Source organism: Myotis daubentonii, chromosome 2 (genome assembly GCF_963259705.1).
Source record: "Myotis daubentonii chromosome 2, mMyoDau2.1, whole genome shotgun sequence".
In the NCBI taxonomy this organism is placed as follows: Eukaryota; Metazoa; Chordata; class Mammalia; order Chiroptera; family Vespertilionidae; genus Myotis; species Myotis daubentonii.
Window position 1 is genome coordinate 57177039 of NC_081841.1, and position 24038 is coordinate 57201076.

General features: G+C 44.4%; 1 protein-coding gene across 2 annotated transcripts in view; it reads right to left on the reverse strand.

Annotated features, from left to right (window-relative positions):
* Window positions 1–3320: 3320 nt before the first annotated feature.
* NEMP1 (nuclear envelope integral membrane protein 1) overlaps window positions 3321–24038 on the reverse strand; it is a 34428-nt gene continuing 13710 nt past the window's right edge. Inside the window, exons 2-9 of one of the 2 annotated variants that reach the window (XM_059683309.1) lie at window positions 18946–19064; window positions 17260–17479; window positions 14225–14297; window positions 12708–12801; window positions 12161–12275; window positions 9856–10081; window positions 8566–8739; window positions 3321–7863 (exon numbers count right to left, since the gene is read on the reverse strand). In XM_059683309.1, the coding sequence (XP_059539292.1) occupies window positions 7683–7863; window positions 8566–8739; window positions 9856–10081; window positions 12161–12275; window positions 12708–12801; window positions 14225–14297; window positions 17260–17479; window positions 18946–19064 (1202 nt within the window). In that variant the 3' untranslated portion in view covers window positions 3321–7682. The remainder of the gene's footprint in view (window positions 7864–8565; window positions 8740–9855; window positions 10082–12160; window positions 12276–12707; window positions 12802–14224; window positions 14298–17259; window positions 17480–18945; window positions 19065–24038) is intronic. The other variant, XM_059683310.1, reaches the window with a different exon arrangement.

Sequence of the window (24038 nt, forward strand, 5' to 3'; positions counted from 1 at the left end):
TATCATCATATTGAATTACACCACCCTGTGAAGTAGGCAGTGCAGATATTCCATTAAAAAAGAAAATTAGAGGCAAACATTGAAGCTCAGAGAGATTACAGTGTGCCCATCCTTCCACAGGCAGTATGTGGCAGAACCACAAACAGAATGCTGACCCTAAGTCAGCCAGAGGTTCCAGCCCAAGTCCTGGCATTTCTAATTTTAATCCTTCTGTGCTAGGGTACTGAATAAGACCTCGAGATAATGTTTCCTGGGCACTAGCCCAGCTGGAAATAACCTGTCTTCAACAGTAAGCAGCTTATAAAATCCTGCCTTCCAGGGTACCCCCTCACCCACCCAGGGAAAATCCTGAACAGCAGGCTCCCACCATTCTCCCTCCCAGGCATGCACAAATACAGACACTTAGCTGAAGGCAGACTTGATTTTACAACTTGCAGTCACAGCTGCTTGGTTCAAGGTCCAAACATTATTGCTTTGCAGAAGCATTCTGCAAAAGCCTGGCCCATCAGCAGTCCATTATCAACCTGCCCTTTCATAATTTATTGATTTACTATATATACTAGTTTATGGGGGGGGGGCGGGTGGAAGGCAAGGAAGAGAGAGAAAAGGCTGAGTGGTAGAGACAAAGAACATAATCCCGAATACGGTAGAACGGTATCAGTGTCAGAGACAGAAATGACTACAGATTCCCGATTATAATGAAGGACACAGATGAATAGACCTAGAGTGAGAAACCTCTTTCCCAGGATCACACCACTGCAAACCTGGCAGAGGTGGGACCAGAACCCAGGTCTCCTGTTCTCCAGGCCAGGATCTGCAGCCACCTACAACTGGGGTTTATGTGTGTCCACCCGTTCACTCATTTATTGAGTGCCTACTATGTGCTCACAAGAGAAGCAACTTTAAAATGAGATGGCAACCTTAAGCTTAGAAACAATGGCATAAACATCACAAGCTAGGGTTTGTCTGGGATCTAAGCTGAGTTCTCTGGACATGGAAATTTTGAGTGCTGAAACTAGGAACATTCTAGGCAAAGTGGGACAAGTCAGTCACCCTAAAGTAACGAGGTGTAAACTACACCTCCATGTCATCTGAGATTTTAGGATGTGTTAAAGCATTCCTGAGGTGACGCTGAGGGGGGGGGGGGCGGGGGGAAGGGGGGCGGGGCTGTGATCTCGTTTCTCAAACAAAACTGAAGCAACTGGAGCTTATAGGTCTTCTCCACGGACTCCAAAATCACCCTTCTCTCCCCCATTAACAGTCCTAGTCTGTCTCTGGCTGGGTGGCTGGCTGGCTGGAGCGTCATCCTGACACACCAGGATTCTGGGTTCAATCCCATCAGGGCATGTAGAAGCAAGCAATGAATGCATAAATAAGTGAAACAATAAACTGGTGTTTAAAAAAATCTTTTTTTGTCTGTGCAGGGGCATGAGGGGATTATTGGGGGTGACGGAAAGGCTCTATATCATGATTGTGAAAATGATTACACAACTGTCTCCATTAGTCAAAATGCAAAACTGGTGAATTTTATTGTATATAAATTATACTTCAGCCCTGGCTGGTGTGGCTCAGTTGATTGGACACCATTCCATGCACCAAAAGGTTGCTGGTTCAATTCCAGGCACATACCGGGTTGCATGTTTGATCCCCAGAAGGAGGTATGCAGGAGGCAACTGATTGATGTTCAGCTCTCACAGCGATATTTCTCCGCCTCCCTTTCCCTTCCTCTCTCTCTAAACATCAATTAAAAATAATTGTTTTAAATTATACTTCAATAAAGCTGGCAAAAAAAGAAACTTCCAAAGTATTTAGTGCAGATTTCTGACAGAGTTTGGAAGCCAACGATCTGATTAAACTAATTCACATTTATTCATTCTCCCAGAGATACTCATTTTTGAAAAGATGTTATGCAATAAAAACAGTTTTCAGATATGGTGAAGACATTTATTTGGTGGGCAAAGGATTTCCTTGACTCTCACAAATTATCTGGTGTCAATTAGTAACATTGACCAAGTACTTAGTATGTGCCAGGCAACAAGGTAAGTGCTTTACATTCTTACTATTCAAAGTGAGGTACACAGATCAGCAGCAGCTGAATCACTTGGGAGCTTATTAGAAATGCAGAATCTCAGGCCCCAATCGGGCTTACTGAGGCAGAAGTCTGCATTTAAACAAGCTCCCCAGATGTTCCCTGTGCATTTTTAAAGTGTGAGAAGAACTGGTTTAAACACCTTATCTTTTTTTCTCTCCTCCCTGAAATCCTATGATGTAGCATTCCTGGCAATTATGCTTTAACTTTTTATTAATAGCCATTAATGATCATCTATGTCTCTTATTTACCTAGTATAGTTATAGAAGGCAAAGGAAAAAAGATGCCATTACTGTGCACTAATCTACATAAATTTACAGTCTGCATCCTGTTTTCTTCCTTTCACCATCTTTGAAAAATGGACAATGGGTTTCCATGTAATCTAAATAACTAAGAAAAGAGGAGACAGGTACAGAATTAATGCAAATGCTATAACAGATTCCAAGAGCAAAGAAAAAAGCCAAAACATAAAAAATAGAAGATTCAGATTCCTACTACAGAAGCTGGCCCTAGACGTAATTGGTTTTATTCCACACCCCTAATGCTCACTAGAGCCCTGCTCCCTCTCCCACCCTATACAAAGTTTTTGGCAGGCATTTCACAGTAGGATCCATGGGTCTGCCCCTCACCCCATTGGAAAATAAAACAAATACTTTATATCATTTTTAAAAATTTAAAGAACTAAAGCACAGAGAAGCTCCCTAGACCAGGAATAACCTATATATTTTTTTTATATAAAAATATATTTTATTGATTTTTTACAGAGAGAAAGAGAGAAGGACAGAGAGTTAGAAACATCGATGAGAGAGAAACATCCATCAGCTGCCTCCTGCACACCTCCTACTGGGGATGTGCCCGCAACCAAGGTACATGCCCCCGACCGGAATGGAACCTGGGACCCCTCAGTCCACAGGCCGACGTTCTATCCACTGAGCCAAACCAGTCAGGGCCCTATATATTGTTTTTTATGAGACAGCATAATAGTATAACCTGCTACTTCTGTAAGAATAGCCCTTAGAAATCTGGCATCTTGGGAAATCATTCAGCCCCGGGATGAAAATAGAGCAAGAGATACCCAAGATGGGCAGCAGTGGTTAAGAAAGAAAAGGGAAAATAGATGACATGCAAATGATCGCATTAAAAAGATGAAACTGAGGAGCTACTTACTCATGAACTGAAAACAAGAGATCCAAACAAGAGAAGTACATGTTCATTAAGAGAAACCACTATATAGTCTATAAAACTTTATTAAAATTGGAATTACTTACAAATTTGTACAATAAAAATGAAAAAATATATAATAAAACACTGACATTTTTTCTTACAGAAAAGAGTGAAAATGAGACCCATGGCAAAGAGCCATCCCTGATCATTTTGTTCCTTTCAAACATTTATGAATATTTATTTTAAATACAAATGAAAAATATTTTTAAGTAACACTAAGGCATTACTCACAGGCTAAAACTTACCCGGTGATTCATTACCCTTGCTATTTCACCATCATGGGAAACTGAGGCAATTGCAGGCTGTAACAGTTCTAATACATTATGAATTATCTATTATGTTAACATAATAAAAATGTTGTCCATATACTAGTAAAGTTCAGAGAATGTGATTTCATCATTTTCAAGTTATTGTCAAGAGTGTGAGGAGGAAGATGACACACATGGGTTGGGGCAAGGAACCCAAAGGCCCATATTTTGGGAGGCTGTGTGCCACTCCATCCTCACTAAAGCTGTGCGCTGACATTCACGTGAATTTGCATTGTTTATTCCCAGCAGGCTCTGGCTTCCATCACATAAGGCACTGAACACCCTTTTCGAAGGTAGTAACCATGTAGAATCCAACTCAACAGTAACTGAGTCCATAAGCTAAGTTAGCAAGAGACACCACCAGATTACAATTGCATAGGTTTCCCTAAAAAAGTAATTTCTGCTACATCAAAACAGACGCAAAAGGTTGGAAGTGCATTTACCTTGTAAAATGGCTATTTTTATGTGTATTACTTAGTTTCTGCTCCTGTGTAACATGAAGGCATAATAAATCTGTCAAACTGTCCTCTCCTTGGTTCAGATAAAATTCTTGGCATTTCAATATAGGTTATTATCTCATATGTCAGACCTGAGTCCAAAAAATACAAGGACATTTAATTTCCTTTCCTCCTACTTCAACGCTCACTCCTCAATTCAGAGAAAAGTTATGAGTACACAGCTAAGAACCATTTTTGCGCAAGCATCCATCTGAGCCCATCTTTTTTTTTTTTTTTCTTCCTAGAACAAAAAAATTGAGGACAATTGCATAATCCAACCCCAAGCCTTTTATGGATCAGGGCCTAGGGGGACTATCTGGCCTATTTGGGTCCTTTTATTAATCAAATCTCTATCATATATGCTCAGTGGGGATTGGATTGAAGGGAACATAGTCAATGAAGAGAGGACTAGGGCCTAGAGTGGGATGTATTAGCACAAAATGAAACATTGAAACTATAATGGAACTATTACCAGCAAAATATCCTTTGTACAAGACATAAATTCATGAATTTGGGGGGAGAAATAAACTAGTTTTGGCGAGATGAAGTGGCTGATAGAAATTTGTTGGGAGATATCAAAGCTGCTAAATTTTCCTTATTTTTGGTCATTGGTCTCATGAAAGTAATCTGAGTGGGAAAGTCAAGAGGAAATGTTTTAGGCCAGTCGGCTCTTATATTAATGAGAGACATGCTCTACACAACTTGGTCAGGCTGCCGAGAGGCAATAGGTTTTTGAACGCCGATGAATCCCTGGGCCCATTTGTAGCTTGATAGTTGCAGAGCAAAATGCTGACATGGCAGCAGACCTGGTTCCAATGTCCAGCTCACTTCATAGTTATCCCTTCAACCCTTCTTGATGAGATCAGTCTGAGAAATGAGACTATGCTGAAATTGCAAAAGCTGCAACTACCAGAGAAAATTAAATGGGGGCTTCAAGTAGTGACTGAGCCAGTACACTAAGTGGCCAGAGGGAGACAAGAGCAGCTTCTAAAGGTTTACTAAGTTCAGCAATCTCCAGGCACATGGGAGCTCTGAAGCATCTGGGGCAGAGCCACACAGGCAGGCAGGGCAAGGACACGCAGCACACCAGAGGCACCGTCCTTCACTGAGAGCAGTTCTCATGCTGCAGGACCCACTGTCATCTCCGCTGCCTACAGCTCAGTCTCCAACTACCAGATAGGAAGTAAAAAGCGGAGTTTGATTTTACTCACCCTAAATTCAAACATAGTGAAAGTAACTGGTCTTGAGATGGAAACTTTATTTCACAAGTTTACTAAACATAAAGAGAGAGGAATCCTTCCCTAACTCACATTGCTTTCTCACTGAAATGAGACATGAATCAGGAAAAGTCACCCTGGAGCAAGCCACCACCCTCCCTAAGTAGGTATTTGGAAGCAGGGGATCAACTACTTGTACAGCCAAATTACTTCTTCCAATCAACTCAGGTTCGAATAGCCTAGGCCTCAATTTCTGTAAATGAGGTCAAAAATAGTACATTCCCAAGGTCTTAACAGTTCTCTGTAGAGGGATAAAATTTTACCATGTACATAACTCACAAAGGCATTCAGGTTTCCCACTATAGAGCTCCTTTAGTCTACAACTTTAACCAACAGCATCTGCCCCCAAACTGCTTACTTTTCACTTTCTATTATGTCTATTTGCTGCCAACTGAGGTACTTGTCACTTTAAGACAGTTTAAAGCTATGGGAAACACTGCTGGAAATAATCAACTGGCCACCTGGAGAGGAGTCTCAGAACTGACATTTTGAAAGTCAGTCATGGAGCCCAGGGCCTTATCTGCTAAATGGCTGGTCTGAAGGAGTCATGAAGACTTTTTAACAAATCATCTCTATGATCGTGGTCATCCAGGAAGTCTGTGCTGTGCTCTGACCATCGGTGTCTATCCTCCTGGCTAGAGTGATTATAGCTTTTTCCAAGGCATGAGGGTGAAGATCACAAAGACAAAACCAGCTAATGACAGAGACAGAAAAATTCACTCCCTCATAAATGCATTGCTGGCTTATAGGGGTACTTTCCAATGCAAAAGAATCTGAAACTGATGCCACTAAAAGAAAAGGATGCATGAACCTCTGGTCAGAAATGAAACGGCAAGTAAGTATAATTCATGGAAAAATGTGTCTGGCCCTGGCTGGGTAGCTCAGTTGGTTAGAGTGTCACCCGAATACAACAAGGCTATGGGTTCAATGGCACATACAAGAATCAATCAATGAATGCATAAATGAGTGTAACACGAATCGATGTTTCTCTCTTTCTAAAATCAATTTTTAAAAATGTATATATGACTCATCTTTAAAAAAATCTGATCCTGATGGCTGAAGGAGCATCCAGAGTCATGAAGATTAACTGAAGGTCTATTTTCTAGCAATGCAAACTATCACAGCTACATAACTACATCTTGTATGTTGTATCAAGAAACTTCATAGTTTTAGGGCTTACAAAATTAGCCAGAGCTCATGGGGGTAAAAATAGGTGGTAAGGAAAGACAGAAAGGAACAGGAAGAATGAGTAGACAAAGGAAGGAAAGAAAAAGGAGATAGTTTCCTAATTCCACAGCAACTCAAAGATATGTGACTCACTGACCCAAAAACAATGGAGAACCTGTAAAAACCATTTAAATTCCCTAAATAAGATCGCTTCTCCTAAATAGCAGGAATAATGCTAAAAACCAAGGGGAAGGGAATATAAGAAATGAAAAAACTCTGAATTGTACATACTTCACAGGTATGGGAATAAACCCTTTGTAAAAGGGCAAAGGGAGCGAGGAGGAATGAGAAGGAAAAAAATGCAAATTTATTTTTAAGATGGAATTGAAAGCTGACTATAATAAAAAGCCCAACGGACCTCCCCTACAGAAGAGCCAATAGGCATGTTCCTAAAAGCAAGCAGAACTCAGAATATCATATGCATGAGAACCAATTCAAAGCTCAACACAACAGCTTCTGGGGCTTTAGTGGATAATCCATATTAATAAATATGTAGGGGCCTACGAGGCTTGTCACACTGGAGCACTTGCTGGTTCTGGAACACGAATTTTAAGACATTAAAATTACATATGTCCATTTAAAAAATAAGACAAATAAAAATCCATTTTCCTCTTTAAACAAGGATTATTCTAAAGTCACTGGAATAAAAGTAGAAGTGAAACAGGCTTTCTCTCTGAAAAATATAACCCAGATAACAGTTCTCACTTCTGAGTGCCAGTCACAGTGGCAGAAATGCCATGACCGAGTCAACTCCCGAAGGAGGAGCTAGAATGCTGTGCTCGCTGTGCTCATCCAGTCTCTTTGGAAACATAAAAGGTGAGCTGACTGCTTAACCAAGGGGAGCACTCACTACTTTCCCCACTCTCATTCCCCAGGGATCCCACAGACACCACCAAGACCATTTCCAGAGGGAGGCCTACTCAGGCTTCTAATTTCAGTGGGAGAATTCCTGCACCATCTCGCTCTGTCTCAACAAGCTGAGAAGCATACTGCACAACATATGCGGCATGGACCACATCACGGGACCAAGCCAGTCCACATAGAAATAACTGACTTCCACCTAAGTCAAAAAGTTGTTCTGCATGACAGTGGGATACCAGGAATCTGTGTCCTCCTCCTCAGAGGATGTTTCTTCATAGATTTCATCCTGGGCAATAATGCTCCCTAATCCATATTCCTGCTCATGGACAGAAACTTCATTTGGTGTGAGGTGAAAAGAACCTTCCACAAAGTCAGCAAATCTGGAAAAGAGAAGATAATATTCATTAGGCACCTTCTGCCCTTTCTATTTTTATTTCAAAATAAGAATAAATTTAAACCCTTCATCTACTCAAATTATACTGAGTCCAGACAGCATCCCTGTCCTTACGCTGGCAGTTAAGTAGACCAAAGCAAGAAACAAGGAGAAAAGGAAAGCTGGGGTCATAGGCCAACATCCCCTGCAACCTCATCCTGCTTAATAAGCACTAGCCTATCCTTTTTAGCTATGGAAGTGCCAAGGTTCCTTTAGTCACCTGTAATTCTGATAAGAGAGATTAAGGGTCATTACACATTCATTCATATTTATGGTCCTAAACTTTATGCCATCAGGATTCCAAACTGAAGATTCACATATTCACTGGTATAGCTGCCCCCAAATAAAAAGGGGGAAAAAAAAATCCCACCCCTCTCCCCTGCAAGCAAACAAACAGAAAACACCACTCAAAGAGTAATGCAATACTATCAGAGGGGACACTTGATATGGTGTTGGAATCTTCTCACGTCTATGCTAGAGTAGACAGTTCTGCTTAACATATGATGATATACATACCTTTCTCTTGACTACTAGATGAATAGGAAAATAAAGCCATAAATACAAAATTATTACCTAGAAGTATGATCTGTTAAAACTCAAGGTCACAGTCACCGTGACAGATGCTTGGCATATTTGGCCAAGAGTTTACCTCTTTGGAGACTGGATTCGAGAAATAGTCTTCCAAGCAGAGCAGTCTGGACTGTTACAATATTCTCGAAGCTCCTCTAACGCCTTTTGAGTTTCCACCTCTCCTTGTATTCGATACTCTTCTTCTGTCAGGAGACGAGGGGGGACAATCTTTTCTGTTGCCTTACACAACTTTCTGTGCTCATCAAAATAACACCATGAATCATTAATCAGTAATCTGCATGCACCCTTACCTCTAGCTCCCTTCAGTGGGCCAGGCATGCAGCAGAGAGCCTGACCTTCTTGATTTCAGAGAGGAAGGGAGAGGGACAAAGTGTTAGAAACATCAATGATGAGAGAGAATCATTGATTGGCTGCCTCCTGCACGCCCCACACTGGGGATTGGACCTGCAACCCGGGTATGTGCCCGGACCGGGAACTGAACTGTGACCACCCTGGCTGGGCCAGATATCTTTAGTTATAATGTACTCTTGATATGTCAGACTATTAGTGACAAGTCAGAATAGTCACTTATTATTCACTAATGTGAGCAAATTCACTTATTTGCCAATAAATGATAGACAAAGTATTTATTTTCCAAAAACTGGGAAAATGACCAAAAATGATGGTGTAAAATTGTGGTCCATTAACTTTGTTCCCCAAACTGAAGATCTCACCCTTGACTACCTGTAATAGAACCGCCACCGACAGCCTGAGGTCACTCCGTATTCACTGTGCAAGGTAAGAGCACGATGAATTACATCTGAGACTGGGGCTCCCACCCTGGCCAGTGTGGCTCAGTTGGCTGGGCATCGTCTGGCTCACTGAAAGGCTGATGGTCCGATTCCTGGTCAGGGCACATGCCCAGCTTGTGGGCTCTATCCCCGGTAGGGGACATGCAGGAGGCAGCCGATCCATGTTTCTCTCTCTCCCTCTCCCTCTTCTCTCTCTACAGAGGGGGGAAAATCAATTAAAAGAAAAAGACCGGGACTCCCAGCGCAATCTGAGAGCCAATGTGAAAGACTCTGAAACCATGTAACCTGAGGCATTTGATATAAAAGTAATATACTTTGCACCATCTAGTGGTAACATGAGCACATCACACTTTAGCGGATACTTTCATATAAAATAACTATAATAAAACTATAAAAATGCCTATAGTCTAAAGAGACTCAGGAAGGACAAAAATCAGAAGCAATAATACAATAAATTTTCATTAGCAAAGAGGCTCCCAGGTCAACACTTTTGTGTCCTTTTGCTGCAACTGTATCACACATTGTACATTTCAATAGTTACATTGCCTTTCAGTCACCTGTAGGTGATGTACAGCCACCGAATAGGATACTCCAGGTTCTTAGTACACAGAGCAATGATGATAATGGCAAAAGCAACCTGTGGTATCTGGATACCAGAATACATGAAACAGAGGCCCATCAGCTGCAAGGTCCAGGTCAGCAGGTTGATACTTCGTTCATTCTCCAAGGGCCCATACTTGTAACAGACGGCAAAACTTATAAATCCAACTGTGAGGACATAACCTATGAGAAGAGTTAACAGAAGACATTAGTAAAATAATCTCTGTGGGGCAAAGCAGTAAGTGACTAGCACCGACTGAACTGGGAAAATGGACAAGACCATTACTCAATTATTCATATTTTTTCTATCATTCAGATATATTTATCTTTTTAAGCTTCCATCCTTCTTTTTATCCCTAATTTATTTGCATTAAATTGAAGCATTGCTACACATTGAACAACTCTAGAATAGTCTGTTTAAAAACACAATATATGGCCTAGCCAGTTTGGCTCAGTGAATAGAGTGTCGGCCCGATGACTGAAGGGTCCCAGGTTTGGTTCTGATCAAGGGCACACACTTCGGTTGCAGGCTGGATCCCTGGCCCTGGTCAGGGCATGTCGGGGAGGCAACCAATCCATGTGTCTCGCTCACATCGATGTTTCTCTCTCTATTTCTCCCCCTCCCACTCTCCCCCTTCTACTCTCTCTAAACGTCAATGGAAAAATATCCTCGGGCCCTAGCTGGTTTGGCTCAATGGATAGAGCATCGGCCTGCAGACTGAAGGGTTCCAGGTTTGAATCGGGTCAAGGGCACATACCAGGGTTGCGGGCTCAATTCCCAGTGGGGGTCGTGCAGGAGGCAGCCAATCAATGATTCTCTCTTATCACTGATGTTTCTATCTCTCTCTCCCTCTCTGAAATCAATAAAAAAATATATTAAATAAAAGAAAAAGAAAAAGATCCTCGGGTGAGGATTAACAACAAACCACTCAATATATGGAAATCCAGATTAATCACCTCTCAAAGGGTAGATTAAGAGTTACTATCTGTATAAAAAAAGGATTCCTGCTTTACAGATTAGATTCAATGAAGAGTTATTTTTTCAAGTCCTCAAGTATATTAGAAATACAATTATGTTGACAAACAATCCAATTAAAAAATGGGCAAAGGACCTAATAGACACTTCTCCGAAGAGGACATACAGATGGCCAATAGACATATGAAAACATGCTCAATATCACTAATGATCAGAGAGATGCAAATTAAAACTACAGTATCACCTCACACCTGCCAGAATAGCTACCATCATTAAATCAACAAACAAGTGCTGGTAAGGATATGGAGAAAAGGGAACCCTGGTTTACTGCTGGTGGGAATGCAGACTGGTTGCAGTCACTATGGAAAACAGTATGGAATTTCTTCAAAAAATTAAAAATGGAACTCCCATTTGACCCAATGATCCCACTTCTAGGAATATATCCTAAGAATCCCAAAACACCAATCAGGAAGAATCTATGCACCCCTAGATATTGTAAATAGTGCTGTTTACAATAGCTAAGATCTGGAAACAGCCCAAATGCCCATCAGTTGATGAGTGGATAAAAAAGCTGTAGTGCATTTACACAATGGAATCCTATGTATTCATCTGTAAAACAGAAGGATCTCTTACCCTTTGTGACAGTATGGAGGGACCTGGAGAATATTATGCTAAGCGAAATAAGCCAGTCAGACAAAGACACATAGCACATGATCCCACTTAAATGTGGAATCTAAAGAACAAAATAAACTGACAAACAAAATAGGTCCAGAGGCATGGATGCCTGGAACAGACTGACAGATCTCAGAGAGCAGGGGGGTTGGAGGGACAGGAAGAAATTAACTAAAGAACTTATATGAATATATACATAGCCCATGGACACAGACAATAGTGTGGTGAAGGCCTGGGATGGGGCAGAGGCTGGGTGGAGGGCGGCAAAGGGAGGGAAAATGAGGGACACCTGTAATACTGTCAACAATAACAATAAATAAAACAAATACAATTGTATTAATAAAGTCAATTTACAGTTTTTCAGAAAGATGCCTATCATATAAAGAAAGGTATACTTATCTACAACACAAATTAAAGTCTTCTTCCGGGCAGCATCATTTTAATTTAAGAGAAGGTAACAACTGTAAGAGGGATTAGAAATAAGTGAAGAACTACGATTCTTAAAAGTTAATAAAATGGCATGGACTATTAAACTCCTAAAAGTTAATTTCATGACCAAATTAACTAAAATAGTTTATAAACATATAAAAAGGAAAACAAAACCAGTAACTTACTTAAAAGATACTGCCAGTAGCACCTCCAGATCTCTTGTAAATTTTTAAAAACTAGTTGAATGAGGTATAGCGAAAAGGACCAGCCTCCCACCAGGATGATGTAAATGGGACTTTTCTAAAACAGAGTAGAAGTGAAAGCAAAAAGTTACAAAAGGTTTCCATACATAAAAGCAAAATGAAACTATGTTTAAAAAAACCTCAAACTACTGAAAAACACATCTCTGACAAAGATTTCCTATTTAAAGTGGTACAGTCTGCTAAGGACACTGGGAAAATGAGATGCTAAATAACTTAAAAGCCTGACTATGTAATTAGCAAATAGGAAGGAGACTTTAATCCCCCACTAAGCATGGAATTTTAAATAAAAAGGGAGTTTATATGTAATCAGGCTCCAAGATTCATCATGGTAAGTACCTTTCTGAATCAAGGAACGAGTAGGACATTGGCTTAGATATCAATGCAAATTTCAGTGCTGCTAAATTACCTAAGAAAACTACCCTTCAACTATCCAGGCTCATCTTAACCACATGACTGTTCTGCTACTTACCCTGGGTATAAACTTGGACAGCATGAAAATGATGATTAGCAGAGACGCCACAATTCCCACACCCATCCCAGTGGAATAGTAGAAGATTTGGCTTCTGCAAAGAGAAAATGTATTTCATGACTATGTGTGTATTCTTCATACATGGCATTGTTCCAACTAGGACAACTATCCTAGTCAAAAGATAGAAAACAGATACAAGATTAGAACAGGTATTTGCCCAAAACTTGAAGTCAGAAAACTGAAGAAACTATAACAATATAGTTGCTCCCAGATTATGAGGATTAGTATCAATGAGGTCCCCTCAAGTATATCCCCAAAATAAACCTCTATTTAGTCTCCTACTTTGATCCCCAGCATCTCTCCCAACCCAATCCTATATAATAAAAGCGTAATATGCAAATTGACCAAAGGGCAGAATGACTGGTCGCTATGATGCACACTGACCACCAGGAGGCAGACGCTCAACGCAGGAGCTGCTCCCTGGTGGTCAGTGCGCTCCCACAGGGGGAGCTCTGCTTAGCCAGATGGCTGGCTAGCCCAGCAACAGCGGTGGGAGCCTCTCCTGTCTCTGCTGCAGGCGGGCAGTAAGGAGCGAGGGGTCCCGGACTGTGAGAGGGATGTGTGCCTGCCAGCTTAGGGGGTTTAGGGATCAGGCCTAAGCTGGCAGGCACACATCCCCCGAGGGGTCCCGGACTGTGCAGGCCAGGCTGAGGCACCCTGCCCCCCAATGCATGAATCTCATACACCAGGCCTCTAGTTTTTAATAAGAATCTTTCTTTTGAGGAACCGTACACCATCTCTGGGAGAAGGAAGGGACAATACTGCACTTGTGGAGACTGGAACTGAACTGATTACCCAGAAGGATAAACCAAACACAGGGCCTAGAACAGAGAGCTCCTACTCCTATTCCAGGCTCTTTCTATCAGTTATTCCTCCAGCACTGAGTTTCTCTTAGAATCCCTCCAAAAAAGGAACAACTTCGGCCCAACTTCAAACTCCAATTGTTAATCTGTCATTCACTACTCCACAAATACTCTTTTTACTTGTATACATAGTTAATGTTGGTTCTATCTTTGTTCAATGTTCGCTTTTTTCTCTATTTCTTTTCTTTGTATTTGGACATGTCACCTAGCTTGGCTGGTAAGTTCCTAAAGGCAGGAAATGAATAAGTAGTTAATGTTTGTCTCTTTACTTCTGAATGGCATGAAGCTTATCCACACATACATAGCCCAGTAAAAATAAGGGCTTAACACATTCTTTCCAATGGTGGGGTGGTTGACTCATCACAAGATAGGTCAAACTAATGGGAAGATTTCACTATTGCCAGTCTTATGTAATACAAGGAAAAAACAAAAATCATTACACATATATTAAAGTGCTTTTAAAAATTATCTAAGCAGATAATGGCCTAGCCATAAAGGTCCTGGAAAAGGAAATGGCAGCACTTGGAGTTTTTACAATAAAAGTCAAGGACAGATCTGAGTCTTGTCATTCCGCACTCTAGCCTTGGAACTTACCTGCTCAACAAGTCTCCACAAAAAAATAACATAAGTCCAAGAAGGAAAACGAGAAAGAGTTTGGGGTCAAATCCTGAAATAAACAGAGACTTCTGTTTAATAGGAGAAACAAACAGTTTAAGGCATTATAGTAGTCCCTCCTCATCTGCTGGGGGATACGTTCCAAGACCCCCAATGGAATCCTGAAACCATGGACGGTACTGAAGCATATATGTAATTTACTGTATTTTCTTATACAGAAACAGCTATGATAAAGTTTAATTTATAAAATAGGCAAAGTAAGAGATTAACAACAACTAACACTTAGATTATAACAATATACTGTAATAAAAGTTATGTGAATATGGCCATTCATTTCAGGGTTCCCTGCTTGAAGTCTTAGTATAGGTCCAATGTTTTCTGGTGCAACACACAGCCATCAATTGGAACACGTTTTCTGTCCAGGTCTTCCACCCATAAATTTAATGCCTTTTTCATCTTAACAAAGCACTTGTCATGCACTGTGGCTGTAACTTTTGCAGTTTGACTTGTGACAGCAAAACTAGCGTGGATTTCTTTTCCTTCTTCACAATTTCATGGATAGAAGATTCATTCTTACCGTTTATCTTAGCAACCTCAGCATACGACATTCTTTTTCTTTCCTTATTAAGTCAATAACTTTCACCTTTTCACTTAAAGGAAGCACTTCACAGCTTCTCTTTGGTATATCCAAATTACTAGCATCACTACTCCTGTGCTTTGGGGCCATTATTAAATAAACTAAGGGTTACTTGAACACAACCATTGCAATATGGGGACAGTCAATCGTGACAGTCAATCTTTTAACCCAGATGGCTACTAAGTGGCCAACAGGAGGGCAGGGTATACAGCGTGGGTACACTGGACAAAGGGACAATTCATATCCAGATGGGATAGTACAAGATTTTATCCCGCTACCCAGAACAGCACACAATTTAGGTAACTGAAACCACAGAAAGTGAAACCATGGATAAGAGGGAGTTATTGGGTAGAATAAAAGGCAACGCTGGCATTATTGGTCAGCTAATAAAATACAAAGAGTTCACCTAAATAGCATTATAAATTCCACACAAAGCTGGGACACCCTTCCAAAGAGAAAGGGTAATTAGGTCTCTATCTAACCTCTACTTTCCTGAAGATCTTATTTTTATTTTGGCTGCCTACACCAAGGCTAAAAGAAACCAAGCGTTGCTTTGGATAGAGCCAGGCATAGTGGCATCAGCACTTCATGCAATTGCCCACAAGAGGTCTCCACCACTCTGGTTTTCAAGCCTTAAGTCACTCAGGCTGGGACTTAACAGATTTGCCTAGCCCTAGAACTTTGGATAAGGGCCTTCTGTTGTTCTCTAACTGGCTGTTCTTCTGGCCCAACACCATTTACTTCCCTTCGCTATACAACAACTGTGTTGGAAAACCCTACACTCAAACACAGTTCACTCAGGACCAGAGGGCCCAAGCAGAGGCCCCTCAGGGGCATGCAAGACCCTCCCACACCTTCACATTCAAGAGCTGAGTTTAGGGGAGGTCCACAAACGGAATAGGATAAAAAAAGATCAGTAAGCCGAAACCGGTTTGGCTCAGTGGATAGAGCGTCGGCCTGCGGACTGAGAGGTCCCGGGTTCGATTCCGGTCGAGGGCATGTACCTGGGTTGCGGGCATATCCCCAGTGGGGGATGTGCAGGAGGCAGCTGATCCATGTTTCTGACTCTCTATCTCTCTCCCTTCCTCTTTGTAAAAAATCAATAAAATATATTTTAAAAAAAATAATCAGTAAATGTAAAAGAAATACAAAAACCAATCAACCAACCAAGCAAGAACAACAACAAAAAACACAACAGGCCAATCCAAAGAACTGTGAAACCCTGGGGCAATTCGAAGGCACAAACTATTTTGTAGCAAAACCCAAGAACCTTTCCACTACTCACAACAATCCAGGACCCTGGGTGGTAACCAGGGAGAGACCAAAAGTCACAGAGAATTCAACAGGATAATGATCCACCTCCTCTGTGAAACTTTCTCAGACATTCAGAGAAGGGAGGGCTTCTCCCAGTTCCACTGAGTAAGCCTTAAATTGCAGTGATCTTCATATTTATCATTCCACAAATACTTTTTACTTATGAAGTACTAATATTCAGTTCTGAAGAAAGGCAGAACTGAAATCAATATATATATATATTTTGATTTCAGAGAGGAAGGGAGAGGGGGAGAGAGAAACATCAATGATGAGACAGAATCCTTAATCGGCTGCCTCCTGCACACACCCTACTGGGGATCGAACCTGCAACCCGGGCATGTGCCCTTGACTGGAATCGAACCCGGACTCTTTAGTCCACAGGCCGATGCTCTATCCCAGTGATGACAAACCTATGACACGAGTGTCAGAGACCACACTCGAACTCATTTTTTTCGTTGATTTTTCTTCATTAAATGGCATTTAAATATATAAAATAAATATCAAAAATATAAATCTTTGTTTTACTATGGTTGCAAATATCAAAAAATTTCTATATGTGACACGGCACCAGAGTTAAGTTAGGGTTTTACAAAATGCTGACACGCCGAGCTCAAAAGGTTCGCCATCACTGCCCTATCCACGCAGCCAAACTGGCTAGGGGTCTTCAGGTTTTATTATTTAACCGTTCCTGTCTTCAAATGTAGACCTGTACATTTCGGGACATCTACCTTTGTCTGGAAGTGCCCAGAGGCAGAAATACATCTTTTATACTCTGAGAAATACTAGGAATATCAGGTCAGGGCCATTGGAAGAATTAAGAATGTGCATCTTCACAATTCTAGGTAAGGAGGTGCTTACAATGATCTAATGTGAAGTCTCAATTCTAGGGCTTTATGTGGGGTGGAGTTTCTCTAAACTGTGTGGAGCAGTAGTGAACTCAGGTTATAATCAGAACCAAAATGGAGTTATCTTGGGCTGACTTCTCTTTCTCACTAATTATACCCTCCAAAGTTCAGTCCCTTCTCACTATAGAATTCATCATAAAAACACAGGTAAGACTTACTGCGGGTCACAGTGACACTGTACTTGGTGTTTTCCTCTATAATCTCAACTTTGAGGCAGGTTTTTGTGCTGTACAGTCCCACATTAACATAGGTGTCATTCAATTTCTCTTTTAAAAAGGAGGAAAAAAAGTTCCAGATACTAAACTGCTCTAGCTCCTTCAGTTTCTCCTCATTCTCCACCTGGGTGACTCGTACCAGTTTGGAACTATTTACCCGAATCTGTAACACAAAATAGGAATGAATTTTTCACAAATAAATATTTTAAATTAACACAAAACTTTAGAGTAAATATCTAAATCAGAAATGGCACTAGTTTTCCACACGGCTTATGAGAAATATAGAGAGGCAGTGGCTAAAACATAATTGGACAAATATCATTGCACATGGTATAGAGAGGCAGCTGTTAAAATGTCTTGTTGTTAACATGATCTGAATCTACTATTAGGCCTGAACATAGGGAGAAAAAAGACTTCCACAATACAGCTATTTATAAGAGATCATACAAAGCCAGGGTTTATAATATTAAGAAAATTGCCAAGCATAAACAGCCCCAAAAAGGTTTCCCATAATGAAAGGCTGAGAAATTCAACCCTTTGTCACAAATCACTGATTATGGGTACATGTTAGTTATAATTTGCCCCAGATGGAATATGATTTTTATATCAGACAATAAAAAAAGAGAATTAAAAAAAGAAACCCACAAGCCCACCCTGATGTTTCTGATGTGAACAATAAATGCCCTTATTAGTAACTATGCTTATGAGAGTAGCACCATTTTCAAAAGGACTCATTTTGTTCAATCACTATTACAGCCAGACACTCTTGCCTTGCCAGGTGGTTTAATGGCGTTATGAAATAAATGAGACCAAAGCCATTCATTCTATCAAGGGGAAACTTCAGTTCAGGAGGCTTATGAAACATCCTGTGTAGAATAAAAATAAGAGCAGCAAGGCAGGGGAAAAAAAGGACACATATGTAATACCCTTTGTAATACTTTAAGCAATTAAAAAAAAAAAAGAGCAGCAAGACAAAAGAGTTTATTTACATCCTGACAAACACACGACAGTTTCCAGGCCAAAGAAGGCAGAAGGCCTTTAAAAAGAAAAGGGGTGTGTGTGTGTGTGTGTGTGTGTGTGTGTGTGTGTGTGAAGAAAGAAGTTTCTTTGGGAAAAGGAGGAAGTTTACCTCAGGGTCAAGTATTATAAGCTACTCAGTAGGTAGCGCGTCAGTCTCATATAAGCTACTTAAATGAGCAGAGAGAGGAACATAAATAGGAAAAAATGCTTATTGATGAAAACACAATTCAGGATAATCTCAACCCTGTCAAGGTTGTTAATAATACTTTATAAAAACTTGTGTGTGTTCCTAGTTGGTTTGGCTCAGTGGATAGAGCCTCAACCTGTGGACTGAAGGGTCCTTAGTAGGATTCCAGTCAAGGGCACATGCCCGGATTGCGGGCTTGATCCTCAGAAGGGGGTGTGCAGGAGGGCAGCTGATCAATGATTCTCTCTCGTCATTGATGTTTCTATCTCTCTCTCCCTCTCCCTTCCTCTCTGAAATCAATAAAAACATGTTTTTAAAAATTAAATAAAAATTGTGTGCTACAGATAAAGAGTGTCAAAGAACTCACTAATACAGACAAACATTCACAAAAGCTGCCCCTGCCGGGGCCTCCAAATTATTACCTGTATCCGTGTCCATATATCATGCCACTTTGGGATAAGCACATTTTCATAACAGAACTGTTGCCTGGCAGTCATAGTATAAACTCGAGATTCCTGAAGCATGACCACATTAATTTCAACTTTATGCAAAGAAAGAAAATAAGAATTAAATGTAACAGAACAAGTTAATAACTATTAACTCATTTCATAATGATTTAAAATGACCACTTTCTTAAAGTTGAGGTTAAAATGTCAGTGACTGAGAAACAAGATAACTGAAATAAGAGAAGAAATAAGATAGTCTTATTTCTGTCTAATTTTATTTAGATATTACAAATAGTCATTAACCCAGAATAAGTAATAAGGAAAGCTACTATTTAGTGTTAAGACAGTATGCAATCTCATTTAACCCTCCAGTCAAGGGCACGTGCCTGGGTTGTGGGCTCAACCCCCAGGAGGCAGCCAATCAATGATTCTTTCTCATCATGGATATTTCTATCTCTCTCTCCCGCTCTGAAACCAATAAAAAAATATATATATTAAAAATCAATTGGGGGGGGGGGGTGGAATATCCTCGGATGAGGGTTAACAACAAAAAAAAGATGAATTTGCCCAAAGTCAAATTAGCTTAATTGAGATTCACACCCAGGTCCTGTATCCATTAAAAAGACAAAGCCAAAGTAACCTCATCTCGTGTTTTCTCTCTATCCCTTTCTCAGGTAGAATGAACAGAATTGGCAATGATTATCTATAATAAAAATAGCATAATATGCTAATTAGACTGGACAGCTGAACGACCTTCTGGAAGTCCTTCTGGGCGAAGCTGCAGTGCTAGGGGCCAAGGCAGAGGCAGTTAGGTGAGATGAGGCAGGCAGGCAAGCAGTTAGGGTGATCAGGGAAGCAGGCACAGTGGTTAGGGGTGATCAGGCAGGCAGGCAGGCAGAGTGGTTAGGGGTGATCAGGTAGGCAGGCAGAGGCCAGCGGTTAGGAGCCAGAAGTCCCGGATTGCAAGAGGGGCATTTCCTGAGGAGTCCCAGATTGCGAGAAGATGCAGGCTGGGCTGAAGGATCCCCTCTCCGTGCATGAATTTCATGCACCGGGCCTCTAGTATATATATATTAGAGGCCCGGTGCACGGATTCATGCACTGGTGGGGTTCCTCAGCCTGGCCTGCACCCTCTTGCAATCCGGGACCCCTCAGGGGATGTCAGACTGCCAGTTTGGCCTGGCCTGTGGGGATTAGGCCAAAACCAGCACTCTGACATCCCTTGAGGGATGTAGTAGTGCATTAAGCAGCATGTTCGGCACTGCATCAATCCCGTTCATCCCAGCCCTGCTGCACCAGGTGGCTCAGTAGCACTGCCACGGAGGCCAGAGGCAGGGCCAGCCATGAGCCCTGCCTCTGGCACCCGTCAGCTGAGCAGCGCTCCTGCTATGGGAATGCACTGACCACCAGGGGGCAGCTCCTGCGTTGAGCATCTGCCCCCTGGTGGTCAGTGCACGTCATAGCAACCCATTACTTAGGGTTTTATATATATACTAGAGGCCCGGTGCACAAAAATTTGTGCACTCGGGGGGGGAGGGGGGGTCCCTCAGCCTGGTCTGTGCCCTCTAGCAGTCTGGGACCCTCGGGAGATAATGACCTGCTGGCTTAGGCCTGCTCCCGGGTGGCAGAGGGCAGGCCCAATCCCTAGGTGCAGCCCCTGGTCGGGCTCAGAGCAGGGCCGATTGGGGAGTTGGGGCGCCGCCCCCTGTCACACTCAAGGCAGGGTCGATGGGGAGGTTGTGGAGCAACCCCCTGTCACGCACAGAGCAGGGCCAATCCGGGGGTTGGGGCGCTGCCCCCTGTCACACACAGAGCAGGGCCCATCAGGGGGGTTGGGGCTCCGTACCCTGTCATGCACAGAGCGGGGCCCATCAGGGGGTTGAGGAGCTCCCCCCTGTCACATACAGAGCAGGGCGGATCAGGGGGTTGGGGCGCCGCCACTCTCACACTCAGGGCAGGGCCGATGGGGAGATTATGGCTCTACCCGTCACACACAGAGCAGGGCCCGTTGGGGGGGGGGGAGCTCCCCCCTATCAGGCACAGAGCAGGGTGGATAGGGAGGTTGTGGCCCCGCCCCCTGTCACGCACAGAGCCGCAGGGCGATCAGGGGTTTGGGCGCTGCCCCCTGTCACACTGATCCCGGTGCCGGGAGGCATATTACCCTTTTACTATATAGGGTAGAGGCCTGGTGCATGGGTGGGGCCGGCTGGTTTGCCCTGAAGGGTGTCCTGGATCAGGGTGGGGGTCCCCACTGGGGTGCCTGGACAGTCTGGGTGAGGGGCTGAGGGCTGTTTTCAGGCTGGGGGTGACTGAAGCTTCCAACCGCTCCTTTTTTCCTTTTTTTTTTTTTTTTTTTTTAATTCTGGGCCAGCTTTAGCGTGAGGCTTGGCTCCAGGTCTTAGGCCTCTGGCTGAAAGTAGGTTTCTGGCCTTTGCATACAATGTTGCCAATCTGCTGGCTGAAGTTGGGCGGTATTCGTTACAATGTTTCTTAAACTGCAGGCTCAGAGGCCTGCAGCGCAGGCAGGGAACGTTGGAGTCCTCGGTCACTGAGGCAAGCAAGCCTCATGTTAGTTTCAAGCTGCCTGGCTGCCGGCCGCCATCTTGGCTGACAGTTAATTTGCATATCTCCCTGATTAGCCAATGGGAAGGGTATCGGTCGTACGCCAATTACCATGTTTCTGTTTTATTAGTGTAGATACTAGGGGCCCGGTGCACGAAATTCGTGCACTGGGTGGGGGGGGGGGAGAGTGTCCCTCAGCCCAGCCTGCCCCCTCTCACATACTGGGAGCCCTCAGGCATTGACCCCCATCACCCTCCAATCACAGGATCGGCCCCTTGCCCAGGCCTGACACCTCTGTCAGAGGTGTCAGGCCTGGGCAGGGGACCCTCATTTCCCCCCATCACTGGTTCTGCCCCCAGCCCAGGCCTGATGCCTCTGGCCCAGGCATCAGGCTTGGGCAGAGGACCCCCAGACCCCTCCGATTGCTGGCTCTGCCCCTTGCCCAGGCCTGATGCCTCAGCCAGAGGCGTAGACCCCCATCACCCTCTGATCACCTGATCGGCCCCTTGCCCAGGCCTGATGCCTCCGCCAGAGGTGTCAGGCTTAGACAGGGGACCCCCATCTCCCCCCGATCACTGGCTCTGGCCCCCGCCCAGGCCTGAGGCCTCTGGCTCAGGAATCATGCCTGGGCAGGGGACCCCCATCTCCCTCTGATAGCTTGTTCCACCCCCTGCCCAAGCCTGACGCCTCTGACCCAGGCTTCAGGCCTGGGCAAGGGGACCATCATATCCCCCCAATCCCCAGCTCAGCCCCCCGCCCAGTCCTGATGCCTCGGCCAGAGGAGTTGACCCTCATCACCCTCCGATCACCAATCACCGGATCGGCCCCTTGACCAGGCCTGAGGCCTCCGGCAGAGGTGTCAGACCTGGGCAGGGGACCCCCAGCTCCCCGCGGTTGCAGGCTCCGCCCCTGCCCAGGCCTAACGCCTCTGGCTGAGGCGTCCGGCTCGGACAGCGGGGACCCGCAGCTGCAGCGGCCCCGCGATCGTGGGCTCCGCTTTAGGCCCAGGCAAGGGACCCCTAGCTACCGGGACTGCCAGCTTCAACCATGTCCAGCTCCCATCGCTGGCTCCACCCCTACTTCCTGCTATCACTGGCCAGGGCGGAAAAGGCACCTGATTCTCCGATCATGGCTGGGGGGCAGGAAGTGCCCTGCCCCGCCTTTGCCCTGCCCCCCAGCTCTTAGCTCCCCCCTGGGTTTCCGATCACGGTCAGTGGCAGGGGGCTTCTTCCTGCTTTCCCTTTCGCCTTCCTGCATTGTGCCTCCCTGCATTGTGCCTACATATGCAAATTAACCGCCATCTTGTTGGCAGTTAACTGCCAATCTTAGTTGGCAGTTAACTGCCAATCTTAGTTGGCAGTTAACTACCAATCATAGTTGGCAGTTAATTTGCATATAGCCCTGATTAGCCAATGAAAAGGGTATCGTCGTACGCCAATTACCATTTTTCTCTTTTATTAGTGTAGACTAGAGGCCCGGTGCACAAAAATTTGTGCACTCGGGGGGGAGGGGGGTCCCTCAGCCCGGCCTGTGCCCTCTCACAGTCTGGGACCCCTCGGGAGATAACGACCTGCTGGCTTAGGCCTGCTCCCGGGTGGCAGAGGGCAGGCCCAATCCCTAGGTGCAGCCCCTGGTCGGGCTCAGAGCAGGGCCGATTGGGGAGTTGGGGCGCCGCCCCCTGTCATGCGCAGAGCAGGGCGATCGGGAGGTTGTGATGCCACCCTCAGTCACGCTCAGGGTAGGGTCGATTGGGGGGTTGGGGCACCGTCCCCTGTCACTCACAGAGCAGGGCCCATCAGGGGGGTTGGGGCTCTGTACCCTGTCATGCACAGAGCAGGGCCAATCAGGGGGTTGGGGCGCTGCCCCCTGTCACACACAGAGCAGGGCCAATCAGGGGGTTGGGGCGCTGCCCCCTGTCACACACAGAGCAGGGCCCATCAGGGGGTTGGGGCGCCGCCCTCTATCATCCACAGAGCAGGGCCGATCAGGGGGTTGGGGCACCGCCACTCTCAAACTCAGGGCAGGGCCGATAGGGGGGTGGGGGTGGAGCGCTGCACCCTGTCACACACAGAGCCGCAGGGCGATCAGGGGGTTGGGGAGCTCCCCACTATCAGGCACAGAGCAGGGCTGATCAGGGGATTGGGGCGCCTTCCCCTGTCACGAACAGGGGAGGTTGTGGCCCCGCCCCCTGTCACACACAGAGCCGCAGGGCAATCAGGGGGTTTGGGCGCTGCCCCCTGTCACGCTGATCCCGGTGCCGGGAGGCATATTACCCATTTACTATATAGGGTAGAGGCCTGGTGCACGGGTGGGTGCCGGCTGGTTTGCCCTGAAGGGTGTCCTGGATCAGGGTGGGGGTCCCCACTGGGGTGCCTGGCCAGCCTGGGTGAGGGGATGATGGCTGTCTGCAGCTGGTCACACACCCTTCAGGGTGGGGGTCCCCACTGGGGTGCCTGGTCAGTCTGGGTGAGGGGCTGAGGGCTGTTTTCAGGCTGGGGGTGACTGAA